Below are 11,958 nucleotides of genomic sequence, written 5' to 3'. Positions count from 1 at the left end.
GCATCGCCGCGTGCATGCTCATGTATGCTGCGTCTGGAATCTCCCCAACACGTACTCTGTCACTAGTCGCACTCAGCTGTTTTGCCCTCTTTGTCCACCGATTAAGGATGAGACTTCTGGGGATAACTATCATGTTCAAATAAACCAGAACCCTAACCATGTGGACACAAGGAATCCCGAACAACTCTATGCGCTGACAAGAACAGCTGAATTAGTCGTCTTCCTGAGCCGATGACACGGCCCATGATCTCTGCTTGCAGTACATTGCAACCTCGAACAAAACACAAGCATTCGTTCTTTTGGTGAACACAACTCTCACATTGCTGGCTAGCATCAGCACCTCCCGAAACAGTTCGAAAACCTCTTTTGTATAAACTGTCGCCGCGAACTGCTCAATGGCTTCGAGTTTTGTTTTTACTATAGGTTCACCGTATGCAGACTTGTAGTCTGCCACCAATTCTCTTCTTCTCATGCATTCCAGATAGTGTTGGAAGTGCTCCACAAACTCTCTCAAATTGTACCCGTTGTGTATAAATTTTCCAATGTGCATATTCAAAGCCTCGCACCTCGATGTTGTCTTCAGTCCTGCGAAGAATTTTCCCCGGATGTGCGCATTAGATCATGAATGCTTCCTTGCATACATGTCAGCTATCCACGGATGGTTCTCTAACCCGAACTGTGCCTTGCTATATGTCCATATTCTTTCAAATTCGTCAAACTCTAGATCGCCCATCAAGCATAAACGGAATTTTCGAAGAAAATGGGGTCGTCCAACTCAGTGGCGTTTCTCAACAAATGCCAGCTACACAACTTGTGATGTGCACCGAGAAAAACTGTACTAACCGCACTCTTCATGGCAAGATCCCTGTCCGTCATGACATATTTTGGCTGTTTTTCTTTCATTGCCTCAAGAAATGACCGCAACAGCCACACATAGTTTTCTTCACTCTCGTTGCTCAAGATGGCGCAACCAAACACCACCGTCCTCATATGATGGTCCACCCGTAAGAATATTACCAACAGGCACTTGTATTTGTTATGACATACGTTGCATCAAATCCCAGGATATCCCCGAACACACTGTAGTCATAACGGCTTGTACCATCGTACCAGAAGAGATTTTCCAGCCTCTTGTCACCATCCAGCGAGTACTTCCATAACATTCCACAATCAGTAGTCCTTAAAGTTGCCAAGAACTTCAACACGGCTTCAGCATTTGTCGCACCGACCCGCCTTTGCTTCTCTATTGCATTATAGATATCCTTTATCTCGAACCCAACAGTCTCGAATCCCGTTGACTAATTGGCAAAGGCACGAAATATCATCGGCACTTGCAACCCAGCTTTCCTCATCGAATTGATTTGGTGCAAATCACTTTCCTTGACTACTCTGTGTGACCGCATCAGACCCCTAAACCTGGCATCATGTATGGCATGATTATGGTTATCGCAGAATTGTTCAATGAACCATCACCCACTAGTATCATCAACGTGCACCTTTATCCGAGTTTCACACCCGCACCGTGTGATAGGTCGAGGATCCATCTTCCTGTCTCCCTGTTGCATGTGTTTCCCATTTCGCTCTCCTTCCCACGAGCACACAAAAATCTGCCAAATGATTTCACCCTCCGCCCCTTGCTTTGTTCTGCGACCCACCTTGGACCTCCTGACCGAGAATCCCTTAATGCGACCGTATTCGTTGTAGTAGTCATAAGCTGCCTGCAAGTTTATGAACTCCGTCGTAAGGATGTCCTTCGCTGTCAGAGTTGAAAATTCAATTCCGCCAAACGACCCAATCCCGTCAACGATCCTCACTGATTCTTCTACATCTATGTCTGCATCTACGGCTGACAAATCCATCGCTTCTGCTTCCTCCACCGGCACGGTTTCGCCGCTCATCCCATCCTCCACAACCTGCAACAAACAACATACAGCATGGGTGACAACAAGCGGTGGGCCACATCAACATAAACCGGTCAATACACATTCATAAACGATGAAAATGAGCATCACACACACCTGCAGCGCATGGACTCGATCAAAATTAGATGAAAACTCGTAGCTTCGCTCCACAAACCCATTCGCCTGTAACATTTCAAATATCCCACTGAGTGAAAATTGGCATTATCAATCATAACTACGAACACATAGCTATATCACACTCCTACTAGAATAATCACGTATATATGCCGGATGTAAAATTCATTCAACTGTAGCAACCAACCCCAATTTCAACACACATTTTAGTAACTTAGAATTCCAATTCGTCTGTGTGCCGCTCTAAACGGCAACCACCAAACATTAAAAACATATAATTGTTGAAGTCACAGCAGAGGAACATGCCCCCAATTGAAACCCATTTCCAGAGCATACCCCCACCAACCTCCATCGACATTATATCGAACGGTAAATAACTCAGCGTCATCGACATAACGTACCTGCTAGTTTGGTTGCCCCGTGTGGTCAATTGCGTTCCCTTATGGCGAACCTCAAGTTGCCCAAATCTCAATCTATGTTTTCGCGCCGTTCAACCACGCGTTCGATTCCGCCTTGAAGCGGCGTCTCCTTCTAGGTGGTCCGAAGGAAGCTTCACAATGACCCCGACCCAGCTCAGCCCTACATATTAATGGAGTTTGGTGCTGGAAAAGTAATAACGAATGTTCACCTCGTCCCTCCTTTTTTCGAAATTTATCCCCTACCGCTACTTTTACCTATTTGTGAACCAACCAAAATATTTTTTATTAATTTACTTCATTACTTAGTCCATCAAAGACCAAAAAATACTTTTCTCACCGAAAAAAGCTTTCTCTAACATTAGTAATTCGTGATCACAAATAACATATCATCTAAGAAAAACTATTGGATGATACTTTATTCTCCACCTACTTGAGGGTTGAAACTTGGAACACTAGAATATTAATCAGACTAATTTTAAGTTTTTAACAACAGCCAAGGCAGGAAACTTAAAAGCCCGTCAATCAAAATCTTCTCGGTAAAAATTAACTAATTCGTGGCCATTGATAATAATAAATATATTAAATAATATTAGTGACTCATTGAACAATATTAATAATATTATTTTTATATTTTTTTATAACAAATATATTAAAAATAAGCCAATGAGTAATAGCTCAAATTGTATAATCTTCCCATACTCATCTAAGAGGTTGCGGGTTCGAGTCTTCATATCTTTAGTAAATATATATATATATATATATAAAAGAGTGTCATTATCTAAACGGAGGGAGCTCATAGCATCAATGTCCACACTCCAAGATTTTCTAATCTAATTAGATTTCAATATAGAGGAGGTTTACACGAAAGAGCAAAGAAATTAACGACCTTTTTGGATTACGCGACGAAAATAAACCACAAAAGAGAAGTGAGAAAGAACACTACCACTTTTTTAATTTTTATCTTTTTACGATCCATCCTATTCTATTCTCTCTTTCTTCTCAATCAGCACAGGCCCCCTCGCTTCAATTCTCATTGTTTTAAGAAATAATAATTAAAAAAAAAAAAAGAAAACGACGATGTCGTTTGGATCATCCCTGTTCCCTACTCCACATGCCATGCGTTTTCTCTCAAACTCAAACAGAACTTCTCAACTCCCTCTCCCTCATACCTTTCGCGTCAAGTCTTCTTCCGACGTTCCCGATTTCCTCTCCGCTGATTGGTATTTTACAAAATTACCTTCTTTCATTTATGATTTTTTATTAAATGTTTATAAGATCATTTAATTTTGCAGGTTAGAATCCCGCAAGAAACGACCCTTTGGCCCAAGATTAGATGTAAGGGCAAGGCTCAATTTCCCTTTTTCACTGATTTTAATTTTCTGTCTGTTAATGTTAAATGTTAGTATAGTATAGTGCAGAGGATGCAGTGCGTTACCAGCTAGAAGCACTCAAGTATAACGATCAGCCTCGTCAGGACTATGGGATTGAAGTCATGTACAGGGTAATTTTTCGTCTTTTCACATCGTCTTCATTTTTCTCAATTTTCTCTGGTACACCAAGCTGGCATAAATTGTTATTAGAGTGATAGAACAATTAGATCATTGAAATTTTGTAATACTGAACTTAGTTCTTGGAATAACCATGCTACCTGCACTCACTAAATCAGCTATCAGTATAAAACACATAATGAAATACAAAATAAAAATTGAAAATGACTTAAACAATACCTGTATTTATACACAAATACATAGTGGTGGATTTGGTGGCTAATTTTTTGTGTATACGTAGTAATTTTGTTCTTTGAAGATTGGAATACACGAGAGGTCTCATCCTTTAGAAACCTATGAACATGTTGCAAAATTTTCTCAATGACTTGGTTGATATATATATAAAATACTATGGACTATGAGTACATCAGAAATCAGTCACCAAAATCAGCTACCATGAACCGTTACTCTTTTTATTAAGTATGGTATGTGATCCATATGCATGGATCTCACACCCAAGGGCGGAGCCTCGTTGAGGAGAAGGGGGCAATGCCTCCTCCAAAATTTCAATTTTCTTCTTATAGATTATATATAGCTTTTAGTTTACTCCTCTGTAAAATTCTCATTTAGTCCTCTCTTCATTGCGAAATTAATTTTTAGCCCTTCCTAAAATTCAACGTAGCTCCACCCCTACTCGAGTGCGTGTGGGATGGTGTACGAGATGAACTGAATAACAAAAAAACATTTCCCTTCATTTATATTTGCTGTTTCTGCTGTTGTTATTGAATAGTTTGCTGGATTTGATCCCTTTGAAAGGTCTACATATTTTGGGCCGTTCTTCGATCTCGGTCAGGTTAGTAATTAATAGTATCATCACATTATCAGTTATGTTTAACTTGTGCATAATATACTTTATATTTCAACATTATACTTTTGTTATAGTAAACAACACATTTGTCATGTGCAGTTTGAGAGGTTCAGGCGTATTTTTCACCATTCAACTTATCGAGTGTTACTTGGTCACAAGGAAAGAAAAATCATGAGCAGCTTGTTTGTAGAGGAGGTAAAAACTTGTTTCAATTCTCAAGTGCAGATTGGCTTCGTTTTAACTTTCAAAAATTAATGTAGAATAGACCTGGTTTATACATGGTTACGTTTCTATCTTCGAAGTATCATTTTAAGAGATTAACTTCTATACACTGATTTTTACACTCCCAGCCAATGAAATTGTAGAAAATTGAGAAATCATGGTCGGTAGTTGTTGTTGTAGGAAGTTATATATAATGATTTAGAACTTTCTTACAATTATGTTGCCTGACACACCATAAAACATTTTTATACTGTAAGTGCATAGAAATTGATTCCAAATTTTGGATTATGAATTATGGGGTTGTAATGAACTATTAGTAAAAGTATTCTACTCTTGTAATTAATCATATTTTGGCCGATCCCATGTAGTGGACAAGACTGCTGTTGTATTTAATTATATATCAACAAATGTCAAGTTAGCTTAGCATGTAACACTTGTCTCTCAATACTAATATCAAATATGAATTTTTAAATAATATGAAAATTAAGCCATCAATCCAGATCTATATTAAAATCATTCTGTGCTTCTTAGATGGCATTTCATGGATTGATTTGTGTATCTAGTATCTAGAATCTGTTAATCTATGTTATCTGAATTTATTTTTTATGGTTTGATGAGCTTTGAACAGAACAAATACAAGCAGCGGGTTTGGATTCGTGGAAGTCGACCAGAGGAAGAGGAAATATTTCAATTTACTATGATTCAGGTTTGAGCATGGATCCTTCTATCAGATAATAATACTTATCCTTGCTAAGTTGCTAGGCATTTAAGGGTCTATTTGGCTTTTGTTTTCATTTCAATTTCTTTTAGTTATTATTATTAAGATTTTGTAAGGGAAAAGTGATGATATATTGATAGGAAATGAAAATAGAAACAAGATTTTATTTTTCTTGTTCTTTCTTTCCCCACGTTTTCCGTCATAAATCTTACAACAGAATACATAAAAAATGAAAACAGAAACCAAGCATAGCCTAACTGCAAAACTTCATCTCTCACTATTCAAAATAAGCAGACATATTAAGAAACAGTCATTTTAAATTCTAAGGGACAACGTTAACCTCCCCCGTGGTTTTGATTAGAGATGCGGTTGGGTATCGATTACCCTAAATTGCGTATTACTTCCTTGTTACTTTCTGATTTAACACAAGAATATGTGTGTAATGTGATTTATTCTTGTCACTGGCAGAGAGTTGGTGGTTGCTGGGATGGTTATTGGTTGACAGAGTCATTGCTTCATGATAGGGACACATTTGCTGGAGGCTTGGCATATTGATAAACCTCCAATGCAACAATCACAGTTTCATGAAAAGGTTTTCAAAGCAAGAAATGATCTTCTATCTCTATCCTAATGTGTAAAGTTTGTACATATGAATGTAACAACTTCAGCTGTTATCATATGTATGTATAGTTAGAAATGTAGTTGGTATTGGTCAACATTAACATAAACATAAACATTCTTGTACATATTGTTGAATACTGAAGTGACTTGCATATAATTAGTCGTTATACTCAAATAGACCTTCATGTATTACAGTGCACTCTTTGATACATTTTATCCGGCGTAGGGGTTTAGTCAAAGGGTGTTTGCGAGATAAGGTTTTACCAAATATTATGATTATTAATTTACATATAAATTGCGATAGTAAAAATACTGCCATACCCTATACATATAAATACTAGTAATTATTTACATGGCGATTTCTTTATAAGATGATAGTTGAAAATTATTAAATGGTTTGATATATTTAACAAAAAGTTGAATTATTTTGTTGGTTTTTATAGTTTTACTAAATTTTCAATTTGGTTCTTATACTTTTTTGTTTCAATTGATCTTTACAATATTTCTAATTTTGTAATTAAGTCATTTTTATGTATAAAACATTAAAATTAACCAAATATTTCTTTCAAAATTCATACAGTTAAAGATCTAATTGAATTTTTAATTATACATACCTTCAATTTTTTAAGAAATAATTTTTTTTTGGTTAATATGCATTTATATTTTAACTATATTTAGTTATTTACATGAAAAATCTTCGTCCGAGTATCACCATAGCATGATACTCAAAACACTATTAGGATTGGGTTAATTAACACACCACAATGGGCTTTATTATCCGGCCCACAAATCTTTTGGTGTTCGGAAAAAGTGTTTCTACAACCGGGGGGAAGTCGTGGGCCTGTTTTCATTGCCAGTCATAAGAGCTGTTTTTGTTTTAAACAAAAAAAGAAAATCTGAAATTCGAGCATCTGTTCTTCCAAAACTTCTACAGTTCTACAGAATTGTCTCACCTAAAGACTTATGATTGCTGTCAAGCTATGCGAAAAGATTGGGTTTAGAAATAAGAGAGGATCAATGCTAGAATTAGTACTGCAGTAGTGCAGTGTTAGAAAATTTTCTTTTGTTCAAGCAGTCGTGGTGCATCAACATCATATTTTAGTCTTTTGGACCTTGTTTTGCTCATGAGTCATGTTATTTTGAATACATAATTTTTTTAGTTCTTGGCCTGTCGGATTGAAGGATACCGTGAAAAATCAAAAAAAAAAAATACATAGTTTTTGTTTGGGCCTGTAATATTAAAATTTTGGATGTGTGGCTTTGGGAATTTTGATATTCAACTAAGCGTTAGTGACTAAAAAAAAAAAGGTTACTTGACACAGCATAACATTAATTTTAGTGTTATGAACTAAGTTGGGTTGGTCTACTAACTAACTCACTAAGTGTTCAAAGTTTAAACCAATTTGGGTTGGTCAAGTAGTCAGCTCACTCGTCCGCTTAAGCAAGTGTCAGAAGTTCGAATCTCACCTTATACATGCAGCAACTCATTGGCCAGCAGCAGACCTTTAAATGGAGCTCAGATTCGCGACGGATTAGTTTTTAACTTGTCGGATTGGGGGATACCATTTGGATAAACAAAAAAAAAAGTGTTCGAAGTTTAAATTCTGAAAAATACAGTAAAAAAAAATTCTAGTGCCATGGTACCGTGCAAAGGTCTTTTAAAGTTAAAAAAAATTGTAAAGTAGTAAAGTATATTTTTAATCATTTTTAAATTTATAATTTTTATTATTTATAAATTTGACCATCTTGATTCAAAAATAATTAAAAGCATTATTTATGCTTACTTTACCAACCTCGCCATTTTAAAAGAGCTTGATCCCCCACTCGAAATTAATTGGCACCACGAAATGTCAACTGCACATATTAACTATTAATTAAAAAAAAAATTGATGTCTCTATAAAAATTAGTTGTTCTTTAAGAAGTTCTCACACGATTGTAAATGATTGAGGATGAACACGAGACATAGTCAACTATATACTATCATGTCCCAATGTTGATTGTGTTCCCTAATGCAATCTTTTTAGAAGATTCCAACTTGTTAGCCATGACTATGTACAAAGGATCATAACCATCTCTCTTATTTTTCTAATCTATCATCTTATCTATCTTCTCTCTGCTTCATATTTATTGTTTTATTTTATACTTATAATAAGTCAACTTGGAGAATATAATAAGGTGCTAATGTTCCTGAAATTTGAATAAGAAAATACCGCTGTATATGTTACTTAGAGATTGGACTTTAATATTTTATTTAAAATTTAATTTTGATATAATAATAAAGAATTTTAGTAGAATAACTCCGCCAGTCGATTCGGTTTGCTAATAAAATAGATGAGTTGCCTTAGTAAAAATACGAAATATTTATAAGTGGATTTGAGTCGAACATATACGAGTTGACTCATTTAATTTTTTTAATATATAAATTGTACTGTTACTGTAATATTAATTTTTCTAAATTTTCATATTTTAGTTGGTTTATTTTTAAAAATATATAAATGTATAATAAAATTTTTTGAGTTATATGAATTTTAGTAGAATTTAATTTTGATGTAATTTTAGTGTAAAATAATTTCGGGATGCTACACATCCATGTAACTATATAATCAAGTTGGCCCAACACAAAAAAAAAACCCAATACCATTAATGAAACATGAAATACACGGCCCAATACATACGAAATCGCCCAACACTTCTTCTCTCTCACGCTTCTTCTTCTTCTTCTTCTTCTTCTTCTCCTCACGCTCGTTTACGCATGGAGCGTCTTCTTCTTCTTCGCCTTCTTCTTCGCATTCCTCCTTCTCCTCCTTTTTCGCGTTCCTTCTTCTTCACGTGTTTTCTCCTTATCGTCATTCTTTTGTTGTTGTTGCTGCTGTATTTTTTTGTCTTTTCCTCCTTCTCTCTCTGGTGAAGAAGCAGTAGAAGGTGAGGAAGAAGAGTTTTGAATAGTGCAGAATGAACCGAACACAGTACTCATGGTGAACCGAACATAATACAATTGTATACTACTGAGTGAACAAAACATAATCCATTATATAAAATCAAATTCAAATAGCTTTCTGCAGAATGAACCGAACACAGTACTCATGGTGAACCGAACATAATACAATTGTATAGTACTGAGTGAACAAAACATAATCCATTATATAAAATCAAATTCAAATAACTCTGCCTATAATTTACATATTATCAATTCAATTCAATTCAATTCATTACACCTCCGTCCATTTAATTCAATTCAAATTAGCAATTGCATTCCGTTCAATTCGATTCAAAATTGAATAATCCAAACTTTGTCAGTTTGATTCGTTTCAGAAGAGTAATCCAAATCGCTCTCCTGTTTACCAAAAAATTATGAACCCCTAAACACTAAAACTAGAACCCTTAACACTGAACCCTGAACCCATAAACCCTAAATCCCTAAAACCCTAAAACCTAAACCATAAACCCTAAACCCAAACCCTGAACTCTGAACCCTGAACGCTAAACCCTAAACCCTAAACCCGAACCCTGAACACTGAACTCTAAACCCTAAATACTAAACCCTAAATTCTAAACCCTGAATCCTACCGTAACCCCTAAAACCCTAAACCATGAACCCTAAACCCTAGACCCCTAGACCCCTAAACCCTAAACCCTCAACCATGAACACGGTGAACCGAAATTAATACACGGGACGAACCGAAAGTTTGAAACACACTGAACCCTGAACCCATAAATGCTAAACCCTAAAACCCTAAACCCTGAAACCCTATCGTCATTCTTTTGTTGTTGTTGCTGCTGTATTTTTTTATCTTTTTCTCTTTCTCTCTCTGGTGAAGAAGCAGTAGAAGGTGAGGAAGAAGAGTTTTGAATAGTGCAGAATGAACCGAATACAGTACTCATGGTGAACCGAACACAATACTCATGGTGAACCAAAATCTTAGTTATGGTGAACTGAAATCTTAATTACGGTGAAACAATTATATAGTGCTTAGGGAAGAAAACAGAACATATTAGTCTAATTTTTGTTAGACTCCTTTCTGCGGACCGAACCGAAAATATGAAAGTGATGAACCACCTCTTTAGTACCTTACTGAACCGAAAAGTTACTCACAATTACTGACACTCACAATTACTCACAGTTACATATTATCAATTCAATTGAATTCAATTCAGATGTAGATCACCTCAGTCCATTCAATTCACTTCAAATAAAATTAAAAATTTTATTCCATTAAATTCGATTCAGAATTCAATAATCCAAACATCATTAAATTGATGCGTTTGAGAAGAATCATCAAAATCACACTCATTCAACTGATTTGAAGTTAATTCATTCATTGTTTCAATTCAAAAGTGCAGATCGAAAAAAAAAACGAAGAAGAAGATGAACGACGAAGATAATTGCGTTGAATCAATCCAGATCCATAATGCAAAGAAGAAAAACGCGAAAGAGGAGAACAACGAATTTAATTAGGTTGAAGAATAAGAAGGAGAAGAAGAAGAACATGAAGAAGAACGCGAAAGAGGTTTACATTGTATAAAAAAGTTTACGTTGAGAAACGTTGATAACGCAAAATGTCTTATAAAAATACTATTCGCACACTAAAATCAGCCACTATATATTTATATATTTTTATACATATATAAATATAATACAGATTAACTGCCCAGCATATCCTTCATGCGCCAAACAAAACATTACAAAACACACCCAATCCATCCCATTCACTGTGTTAACCAATTCTTCTTCTAAAGCTACCAAATTAAAAAATTTTGTCAAAAAATTGTAAAGGATTCTCTCGCATTATTCATGATCTTGTTACATGGAAGTTGGAACCATTCATTCAAACCCATAAAGAACCTCATCACCTTTTCTTTCACTATCTTCTCCTTGTCGCAACTACGCTTGTTCTTATAATGTGTTTTCAATTCAATTCAAAGCACACCGAACTTGATTAAATATTCTATCACAGTTCATGTTTCTTGTTTCAAGGTGTAGATTTCTTCTTTAATATATGAAAGTATGAACTGGTCATGAGAGAATAAAGTTCTTTAAAATCTCTCTACGCATCAATTGCATTAGGCAAGTTATCGATGCCTATGCACAATCCAAGTATCTTTCTCAGTTTCATTGAATAATTTTGTGTGGTAATTAATCTATAGCAACAAAAATCATATTTCTGCTACTACTGCTTTGAGTCAACGTCTTTGTAGAAATTATCTGTGACAGAAAAAGGATCCTTTTTCTTTTTTCCTTCTGAGCCTTGATCATTCCCCCACTATAAACTCAAGATGAGCAAAGCGGAAGCAGCGGAGGCCTCAACCTTGCTCATAAGAGGGAAAAAAACATTTATCATAATTAAGCTAACTCATATACTATAATTAGATTATAATCAAACACGTTTTAAATCATAATACAAAATCCGGATAATCAAACAAGCTCATGGTAATAATCATATTCAATAATAAAAATCAAAGTTTCATACAATAATCAAACTATATTCAAACACGGTCTAAATTAAATTATAGAACAAAATCTTGTAAAAAAAATCTCAGCATGTCAAATCCAAGAAAAGGTAATTTTTAAATTAAATGTAAATGTCC

At 35.2% G+C, this 11,958-nt stretch overlaps 2 protein-coding genes across 2 annotated transcripts; one reads left to right on the top strand and one right to left on the bottom strand.

The window, feature by feature from the left end:
* Window positions 1-211: 211 nt before the first annotated feature.
* LOC140181487 (protein FAR1-RELATED SEQUENCE 5-like) lies at window positions 212-2,424 on the bottom strand. The gene is made up of 6 exons (XM_072225099.1): window positions 2,383-2,424; window positions 2,019-2,084; window positions 1,497-1,913; window positions 1,048-1,298; window positions 825-985; window positions 212-585 (listed from the first exon to the last, which is right to left on the bottom strand). Exons 1-6 carry the CDS (start codon window positions 2,422-2,424, stop codon window positions 212-214), a joined length of 1,311 nt encoding a protein of 436 aa, XP_072081200.1.
* Window positions 2,425-3,231: 807 nt separating this feature from the next.
* LOC112772667 (uncharacterized) lies at window positions 3,232-6,546 on the top strand. Its single transcript, XM_025817637.3, has 7 exons — window positions 3,232-3,675; window positions 3,748-3,790; window positions 3,864-3,956; window positions 4,733-4,795; window positions 4,910-5,005; window positions 5,661-5,738; window positions 6,219-6,546. Exons 1-7 carry the CDS (start codon window positions 3,533-3,535, stop codon window positions 6,303-6,305), a joined length of 603 nt encoding a protein of 200 aa, XP_025673422.1. The 5' UTR covers window positions 3,232-3,532; the 3' UTR covers window positions 6,306-6,546.
* Window positions 6,547-11,958: the final 5,412 nt, after the last annotated feature.

Source organism: Arachis hypogaea, chromosome 18, assembly GCF_003086295.3.
Source record: "Arachis hypogaea cultivar Tifrunner chromosome 18, arahy.Tifrunner.gnm2.J5K5, whole genome shotgun sequence".
Lineage (NCBI taxonomy): Eukaryota > Viridiplantae > Streptophyta > Magnoliopsida > Fabales > Fabaceae > Arachis > Arachis hypogaea.
This window is presented reverse-complemented; position numbering and strand designations above follow the sequence as displayed.

Excerpts from the sequence above, each read along its gene's own strand:
- LOC112772667 (XM_025817637.3), top strand. The coding sequence starts at position 3,533 with ATGTCGTTTGGATCATCCCTGTTCCCTACTCCACATGCCATGCGTTTT. Across the intron at positions 3,676-3,747 it reads GATTTCCTCTCCGCTGATTG|GTTAGAATCCCGCAAGAAAC; the intron begins GTATTTTACAAA and ends TTAATTTTGCAG. Across the intron at positions 3,791-3,863 it reads CCTTTGGCCCAAGATTAGAT|TATAGTGCAGAGGATGCAGT; the intron begins GTAAGGGCAAGG and ends ATGTTAGTATAG.
- LOC140181487 (XM_072225099.1), bottom strand. The coding sequence starts at position 2,424 with ATGACGCTGAGTTATTTACCGTTCGATATAATGTCGATGGAG. Across the intron at positions 1,299-1,496 it reads GGTGTGAAACTCGGATAAAG|TCAACGGGATTCGAGACTGT; the intron begins GTGCACGTTGAT and ends TTTGCCAATTAG. Across the intron at positions 986-1,047 it reads ATCCTGGGATTTGATGCAAC|GACGGTGGTGTTTGGTTGCG; the intron begins GTATGTCATAAC and ends CCATCATATGAG.